The 9,512-nt window shown below is 41.3% G+C and overlaps 1 protein-coding gene across 1 annotated transcript; it reads right to left on the bottom strand.

The window, feature by feature from the left end:
• Positions 1-4,429: 4,429 nt before the first annotated feature.
• On the bottom strand, positions 4,430-7,006 carry LOC146581692 (uncharacterized). Its single transcript, XM_085285860.1, has one exon. The coding sequence runs from the start codon at positions 6,965-6,967 to the stop codon at positions 4,730-4,732; it is 2,238 nt and encodes a 745-aa protein (XP_085141986.1). The 5' UTR covers positions 6,968-7,006; the 3' UTR covers positions 4,430-4,729.
• Positions 7,007-9,512: the final 2,506 nt, after the last annotated feature.

Below are 9,512 nucleotides of genomic sequence, written 5' to 3' on the forward strand. Positions count from 1 at the left end.
CCTCAAAAAGATTAGTATATTCAAGGGACCAGTGTATCTACTCTGGTCAAAAGAATCCATGCTTCGTACTGATGTCCACAATTCTTTTTTATTCCTCTCACAATCATGGAGCACCGTGAAAACTAGAAACGAGTAAAATAATATCAATAGCACATATGACATCCATCTCAGCCACTTATTTCTTTTCACAAGGTGCACAAGTGCTTAACAAATAACAGCATAATGTTTTTACCGTGTACGCCTTGTAAAACCAGTAGTAGAAAAGTTGTAGGTTCGTGCTCTTGTGGGGGAGACGTATGTTATCCACCACCTCGATAGCTAGCCGAGAGTTCGAGGGTCACTAGAGCCGCCGAGAACGCATGAACTACTTACGGTAGGACGTTTTGCCAAAGTAAGACGTTTTGTCAGAACACCGAGTCCTCAGGAGGATGCAGCCCATGAATTTGGACACGATCTCAGATGCACTTCTGGTGTTGTCATGGCAACCCACACAAACATTTCAGCGTCAGCTACAATGAGGCGGAGCCCTTACTGAAACACTGAGCTCAGGTAGAGTGAAAGACAACATTTTTCCGCATCCAAAACAGCAGCGCTGTTCCTGTGACCTCTAGTAAAGCCTCTACTTGGGAAAAGGGAGTCTTTCATCAAAGCATCCTGCAGAAGTTGAATAAAAATATGCAAATGTTTAAATGATGCAACTTAATGAAGGCTGACAGCAGTTGTACTATTTTACATTGCAGCGAACAGGGGTGACCATTAGTTTCAACGTTTTTACAGCATTTTTCACATTGAAAGTGAAATAATATAAATAATGTCTCAATTAAATTGCGTTAATATTTAAAAATACAAAAACTACAGCTTTGTTCACAAGCCAATAAAAATGTACTTGGGCCAGTGGTAAATGAAAATAACACTTATTCAGCACCTGGTTGTTGCGGCTGCATCAGGACACCAGATGTTCAGCCTCCATCCTGTAGGCAGACTTATCCCCGTCTGAGAGGAGTCCAATAATGGTGGTGTCATCTGCAAGCTTAATTAATTTGACAGACTGGTGGTTGGAGGTGCGGCAGTTGGTGTACAGGGAGAAGGGCATAGAAGAAAGAACACAGCCCTGAGGGGAGCTCGTGCTGATGGTCCGGGAGTCCAAGACATTCTTCCCCAGCCTCACTGGTTGCTTCCTGTCCGTCAGGAAGTCAGTGATCCACCGGCAGATGGGATCAGGCACATTCATCTGGGAAAGCAATCCTTGAAGAAGATCTGAAAGGATGGTGTTGAAGGTAGAGCTGAAGTCCACAAACAGGATCCTAGCATAGATTCTGCAGGACAAAGTGTAGGGCCATGTTGATGGCATCGTCTACAGACCTGTTGGCTCTGTATGCAAACTGCAGGGGGTCCAGGAGGGGGGCCGTGAGGGTCTTAAGATAAGAGAGAACCAGGTGCTCAAAAGACTTCCTGACCAGATGTCAGAGCCACAGGTCTGTAGTCTTTTCGTCCAGTGATCTTTGGCTTCTTGAAAGCTATATATGATATAAAAATTATATAAAAACTGTTAATCAGCAAAAGAAATGATATCATAGTTCTTATAAAGAAAGCCTCTATCAATCAAACACCAGCAGTGTAGCAATGTTGTTCACTTACACTGTATATAAAACACTGATTTTGGCTACATCCAGTTTTTACTGTATTATAAACATTTTTTACCATGAAGAGTAAAGTGTTTGGCATTTTTGTCATTGTTATTGAGCTCAGAGATCAGGCCCAGCCCAGTATCTACCTGGTTATGAGCAAGGAGCTGGAGGTGATAACTCAACAATAACCAGGCCATGCATGCATGGATGGATGCATGGATGGATCAGTTTGTAGGCTGTGTGTGGTCAGCAGCAGGCTGCTGGGTGTGGACCAAGAGGGAAAGCCCAGCATGTGAAACCCATCAGCAGAAGGCCAGAACAAAGGTGCACAGACAAACGCAGCCCAGACACTCAGGCAGGACGAGTAAAATAAATGGCAGCAAACACAGTATGATGTGGTAAAATGTGCTTTCTTTCACAAACAGATAGCACAAACAAGAATCACAAGAATCTCCTTTGTGGTTCTTGTTTTTCTTTTGAGTACATTAATAAAAAGTTGAAATAAAGTGGCAATAAAATTCATGCACTGAAGACCACACGAAACCCTAATTCACCCTACTACCTGTTGCCTTCACATTCCATTTGCATCCCTTGTCCACAGAATCAAAAATGACCCTTCTTCGCTAAAGATCGAACATAAAGCAATTGCATTTTAAATGGAAGCCCATTTTGCATTAAGAAACACTATCAGCAATCAGAAATTGTGTATATCAGAGTTCTCTGTTTTTACTGTCCTGAAAACTGCATTAATTCAGTGGATGCGGTTAGGTTCAAAACAACGTAATATAAGAGGGCAACCAATTCAATCTAAGAGGGATCCAATTTTTATCCATTCATGTACCAGCTACTGGCTTTTTGCTGTTATGTTCTCATATCGCGTGAGAGTTTATTTGCCAGGTGTCAGAAGTCTAATAATAAAGCTCCGGCACAACGTGGTCGAAGTTACCCGCATATCGGATCGCATCATGTCAGTGAAGATCGACGCCGACCCGACCGTCCTACGGATTATCTCCTGCAGGGACGTGCAGAGAGGTTTAAAGGGGCGGGTGCTCAAAGTTAAAAAGGGGCACATTGAACCATGCTGAATAACAACAACACACATTCATCAAGAATCTAATATGGGAAGGGCAGGGCTGTGTTGATCTGAGACTGTAGACATTAAAAAGTCCACAGGAGAGATGGTAGCTGATTAAACAAGTTTCATGAGATAATAACAAAATGCAAAGATTGGTGACAGCACTTGGAACCATAAGGCAACGAAAAACTGTGACATAAACTCGGCTCTGCCTGTGAATCACTCTTTGCTTCTCTTCTTCCTTCCTTCCCATCATTTCATATATCACTCTCCACTTGCTGTCTATCTGAGAACAAGGCACAACTTGCTATTGCAATAAACTATAATCTAATTATCCACACCTAACAACTCTTGCACTTAATCTATAATAAAATGATGACAGCAAAATGTTATAGCCCTGCCTTTAGTAGCCTCATACAGCTCCTACTGTTTCCTCCTCATGTCCTTACCAGCCATGTCTGCACAATGTTATATCATGAGTAATATTTTTTTAAATCCAGCTAAATAAAACACACACATGCACACACAGTGACATTTTAGACCTTCTTCAGAATACTGTATATACTATGGGCATCCTTACATTATTATTTATTACTAGAGCTACAATAATAAAGCAATGAGGAGGGGGAAGTAATACATATGAAATAATGTATTTATGATGATTCCATTTGTTTCACTATCCACTCTGTGCAGGGCAAAGCTTATTACATTTTTAAACTGTAGAGATACAATCATTTTACTGCTGTAAAATCCAACTTTTGTCTTATTTAAAATATAAATCTAATATAATCTGCTTCTTAATGTATGTTCTTTAAAATACAGCGTGTGTTTTTTAATATATTATAATTATAATAATTATTATGTGGACATGCATATTAGATGGTTTTTTAGTGAAATATAATCCCTCCAGAAAGGCAGGAAATGCCCAGAAACTTACTTTAAAACTAAATATGTTCCCTAAAACGGTGACAGAGCTACAGACCCATGACAGCCTTACACAGGTAGCCAGCAGCTATGACCAGCACTACTTGTGCAGTTAATAAAAGGACAGGTAATGTTTGTCGCGCTGTTGCACACACAGCACGCTCGTTTGTTTCAGTTCGTCAGTTGCAACAAGACAGCTTACCAACGTGTACGTAATAAGCTAATACTCCTGTGTGCTACACACTACAGTGTGCGCTGTACACCTACTTACTGGGTTTGTCGCATCAGTCTGTGTCTCTGAGTTAACTTGTGTTTCTCCTACAGCTCCGGACCGCAACAAATGCGCGTGCTCTTTGTGAGCTCGTTCCCGGCTCGTAACCAGCGCGTTCTGCCGTCGAGGGCGATCATTGGTTAAATGTGATCATGTGACTGATGCAAGCCAGATCCTTTTATTTAGCAAAACTATGATTAATAGTTAAATATTATTGTTGAGGGGCACAGACAGGACTCCGCACGCACACACACATAAAATAAATAAATAAATAAATAAAAAAAATTTAAAAGTTGCCTCAACAAAAGGGCACTTTGGGCACTCATCAGGAAAGGGGCGGGTGCTCAAGCCCCTCTAGCCCCCCCCTCTGCACGTCCCTGGTCTCTATCCATCTAGTATTAAATCTTTCTGGGAAACAAGTATGTATATTATGCACACACACAAACACACATGCAGCTATTACCTATTTCTTGTTTTTATACCTAAGATGAATTATTGTTGAATGAAGACATTTTTCAAACAAATGTAAAATGTGGGCAATTGTGTTTATTGGGTAAAGGAAAAGGCAGAAGGGGGGGAAAGGATAGAAAGAATGAAAGAGAGAGATGAGAGAAAACCCCAACAATCCCCTCTGAGCAAGCAGCAGGCGACAGTGGATAGGAAAAACTCCTTTTAAAGTGAAAGACACCTAAAGGAGAAACCTATGGCAGAACCAGGCTCAGGAGGGGGCAGTCAACTGCCGGGACTGGTCGGGGGGTGAGGGTGAAAAAAGAAAAAGGAGGGAGGGGAAGGGGGGAAATGAAGATGGAATAGAGGTGGAGGAAGACGAGGTTACATCAGGTGAGAAGCAGCAGTGCCCCTCCTCCAGAACCAGTGGAAGCGTTTTTTCTTCTTTTTCAGATACTCTTCCACCAGCACTTTTTTCTCAATGATGAGGGTTTTCAGCTCATCGATTGTTTCTGTGTTTTCTTTCTCAAGTTTGTTGCATCTTTTCACCATGTCTTCTAATTGTTCTTGTTTTTCTTTAAGCTTGTCTTTCAGTTCTTTAACTGTTGCCTCCTCTATTCGCTTTGCCTTGTGCACATCTGTGTGCATGTCTTCCAGCTGCTGGTTTCTCTTCTGGATTTCTTGAAGTCTACACTGCAGGTCTTTATGTGTTTTCTGTTGTTCTTGCTTTTGCGCCTGGATTTCAGTGTTTTTGTACTTCAAGGTCTTAGAAAGTTCCTCAAGTTCGGTATTTTTTCTCAGCATCTCATTGATGCTACTCTGCATCGCTGAGCATTGTTTTTCCAGCTTTTTCTTTTCTTCTTCCAGTACAGTTGATTTGTACTTTGTTTCGTTATACAATTCTTGGAGTGCTTGATTTTTCCTCTGGAGATGAAGTTTTTCTTCTTCCTGTTGTATTTTCTGTTGGTCTTTTTCTTGAAGAAGCTCTTTATTTCCGTGCACTTTTTTATCAAGCCTGATTTGGAGCGATCTGTGTTTTTCCTCCATCTCGTCAAGCTTGGAGTCCATTTCCTTCTGTTTCATTTCCATTTGCTTCTTGTCTTGAAGCAACTGTTGACTTTTGTGCAGAGTTTTGTCATGTTTCACCTGCAGCGCTTTGTATTTTTCCTCCATGGCTTGGAGTTTGCTCTGCAGGTCTCTCTGCTCTACGGGCTCTTGTTTCTTTTCTTGGAGGTTCTCCTTATTTCTCTCCAGAGCTTCATCAAGCATTACTCGCAAGCCTTCATTTTGTTTCTCAATGTTCCTCAGCTTGCAATCCATTTCTTCCTTTTTTATTTTCTGTTGGTCTATCTTGTGAAGAAACTCTTTATTTCTCTCCAGAGCTTCATCAAGCATCACTTGCAAGCCTTCATTCTGTTTCTTGATGTGCCTCAGCTTGCAATCCATTTCTTCCTTTTTTATTTTCTGTTGGTCTTTCTCGTGCAGAAACTCTTTATTTCTCTCCAGAGCTTCATCAAGCATCACTTGCAAGCCTTCATTTTGTTTCTCGATGTTCCTCAGCTTGCAATCCATTTCTTCCTGATGTATTTTCTGTTGGTCTTTTTCTTGAAGCAGCTCTTTATTTTTGAGCAGTGTTTCCTCAAGAGTTAGTTGCAGCATTTTCAGTTTTTCCTCCAAGACTTCAAGCTGGGAGTCTGTTTCTTTCTCCAGCATTTCTTGTTGCTCTCTCTCTTGAATGAACTCTTTATTTCTGTGCACTGTTTTCTCAAGCTTGATTTGGAGCGATCTGTGTTTTTCCTCCATCTCGTCAAGCTTGGAGTCCATTTCCTTCTGTTTCATTTCCATTTGCTTCTTGTCTTGAAGCAACTGTTGACTTTTGTGCAGAGTTTTGTCATGTTTCACCTGCAGCGCTTTGTATTTTTCCTCCATGGCTTGGAGTTTGCTCTGCATGTCTCTCTGCTGTGTGGACTGTTGCTTCTCTTCTTGGTGGATTTCCTTCAGTTTTTCCAGAGCTTCGTCAAGCTTCTCTTGGAGCTCCTGATTCTTCTTGACCATGTTTTCCTGTTTTATGCTCTCTTTTTTCTCCTTTTGGAGCAGATCTTTATTTTTTTCCAGAGCTCCATCAAGCTTTTCTTGGAGCTCCTGATTCTTCTTGAGCATTTTATCCCCTTTAATGCTCTCTTTTTTCTCATTTTGGAGCAGATCTTGAATTTTTTCTAGAGCTTCATCAAGCTTTTCTTGGAGCTCGTGATTCTTCTTATCTTGGAGAGCCCATTGTTTCTCCTCAATAATACCTTCCCTTTCCTGAAGCTGGTAGGATAATTTTTCTAATTCAGCGCTCTTTCTCTCATTTTCTTCTGTCAGGATCTTAATCTTTTCTCTGTTCATGAGATTTTCCTTCTCCATTTCTTCCAATCGCTTTTCCTCTAATTCCACCTGTTCATCCCAAGGAAGAGAGCTGATGTAAGGGTCTAGGGACTCATACCATGGAATAGAGCTGGGGTCAGCTTCTTGTCTTTCTTGCTCTTTCTGAGACATGTTGGAGTCTGTATACCGTGAGTACGAAAAGTATCCAGATGTTTGAAAATGCTTTACTGGTGAACGTTTGAATGCTGCTAACATAAGTGCTGCAAATAACGGACTGAAAGTTGTACCTCCTCACCCCTATTTATGGATTCAGAAGCCTGTGACATCACAATTCCATAAGCCAATGAGGTTGTCACATGACATTCTAGAATGAGGTCATGTTTTTGTATGAATTTTTTAAATAACATCAACATTCCGTAAGCCAATGAGGTTCTTACATGACTTTTGAATGAGGATAATTATTTTGTGTTAATCGACATAGCCTGCTGCAGCTCAGAGCTCGTGAGCTCAAACGATCCTCCAACCTCAGCCTCCCGGTAGCTTGGATTACAGGCACGCGCCACCGCACCCGGCGAGAAGCAGCTACGTTAACAGGGCTTTTAACTATGTCTGAGGTGACATCATGACACTAACCTGCTGCCCATCATTAGCAAAGTTGTAATGATGGGCAGCAAAGATGAGGAATGAATGGTGCACAATTGTTATATGCAAGTTTTTAGAAAGCTCGTGGTTAACCCAAGAGTATTTTGTCACAATATCAAGAAGAGTAAAGCTTCAATGTCAAGAATAGATAGGAATATAGGGAATTATATATTTTTATTTAAAGACAGGACTCACATGTTTTCATTTCTAGTCTTTAAAACCTGTCTCTATCAGGGACGTGCAGAGAGGTTTAAAGGGGCGGGTGCTCAAAGTTAAAAAGGGGCACATTGAACCATGCTGAATAACAACAACACACATTCATCAAGAATCTAATATGGGAAGGGCAGGGCTGTGTTGATCTGAGACTGTAGACATTAAAAAGTCCACAGGAGAGATGGTAGCTGATTAAACAAGTTTCATGAGATAATAACAAAATGCAAAGATTGGTGACAGCGCTTGGAACCATAAGGCAACGAAAAACTGTGACATAAACTCGGCTCTGCCTGTGAATCACTCTTTGCTTCTCTTCTTCCTTCCTTCCCATCATTTCATATATCACTCTCCACTTGCTGTCTATCTGAGAACAAGGCACAACTTGCTATTGCAATAAACTATAATCTAATTATCCACACCTAACAACTCTTGCACTTAATCTATAATAAAATGATGACAGCAAAATGTTATAGCCCTGCCTTTAGTAGCCTCATACAGCTCCTACTGTTTCCTCCTCATGTCCTTACCAGCCATGTCTGCACAATGTTATATCATGAGTAATATTTTTTTAAATCCAGCTAAATAAAACACACACATGCACACACAGTGACATTTTAGACCTTCTTCAGAATACTGTATATACTATGGGCATCCTTAAATTATTATTTATTACTAGAGCTACAATAATAAAGCAATGAGGAGGGGGAAGTAATAAATATGAAATAATGTCATTATGATGATTCCATTTGTTTCACTATCCACTCTGTGCAGGGCAAAGCTTATTACATTTTTAAACTGTAGAGATACAATCATTTTACTGCTGTAAAATCCAACTTTTGTCTTATTTAAAATATAAATCTAATATAATCTGCTTCTTAATGTATGTTCTTTAAAATACAGCGTGTGTTTTTTAATATATTATAATTATAATAATTATTATGTGGACATGCATATTAGATGGTTTTTTAGTGAAATATAATCCCTCCAGAAAGGCAGGAAATGCCCAGAAACTTACTTTAAAACTAAATATGTTCCCTAAAACGGTGACAGAGCTACAGACCCATGACAGCCTTACACAGGTAGCCAGCAGCTATGACCAGCACTACTTGTGCAGTTAATAAAAGGACAGGTAATGTTTGTCACGCTGTTGCACACACAGCACGCTCGTTTGTTTCAGTTCGTCAGTTGCAACAAGACAGCTTACCAACGTGTACAAAATAAGCTAATACTCCTGTGTGCTACACACTACAGTGTGCGCTGTACACCTACTTACTGGGTTTGTCGCATCAGTCTGTGTCTCTGAGTTAACTTGTGTTTCTCCTACAGCTCCGGACCGCAACAAATGCGCGTGCTCTTTGTGAGCTCGTTCCCGGCTCGTAACCAGCGCGTTCTGCCGTCGAGGGCGATCATTGGTTAAATGTGATCATGTGACTGATGCAAGCCAGATCCTTTTATTTAGCAAAACTATGATTAATAGTTAAATATTATTGTTGAGGGGCACAGACAGGACTCCGCACGCACACACACATAAAATAAATAAATAAATAAATAAAAAAAATTTAAAAGTTGCCTCAACAAAAGGGCACTTTGGGCACTCATCAGGAAAGGGGCGGGTGCTCAAGCCCCTCTAGCCCCCCCCCCCTGATCTCCTGCTATGCACCACAGACCAACTGCCCCGACGAGGAGAAGACAGAATTCTGGCGCGCCCTCGACGACCACCTGCAAACGATTAGCCCTGAGGAACACGTGGCGGTAGGCGGCGACCTAAATGGACATGTAGGCAAGGGGAGAGACGGATATCACCGATTCCATGGCGGCCAAGGATTTGGGACCAGAAACGACGAGGGTTGCCGGGTACTGGACTACGCAGAGGCCCACGATCTTGCCGTGACCAACACCTTCTTCAAAAAGAAGCCGGCACACCTCATCACGTACTCCAGCGGCG

Source organism: Mchenga conophoros, linkage group LG2, assembly GCF_057382185.1.
Source record: "Mchenga conophoros isolate Kocher_MC1m ecotype Shallow Benthic linkage group LG2, M_conophoros_male_GT1.1, whole genome shotgun sequence".
Lineage (NCBI taxonomy): Eukaryota > Metazoa > Chordata > Actinopteri > Cichliformes > Cichlidae > Mchenga > Mchenga conophoros.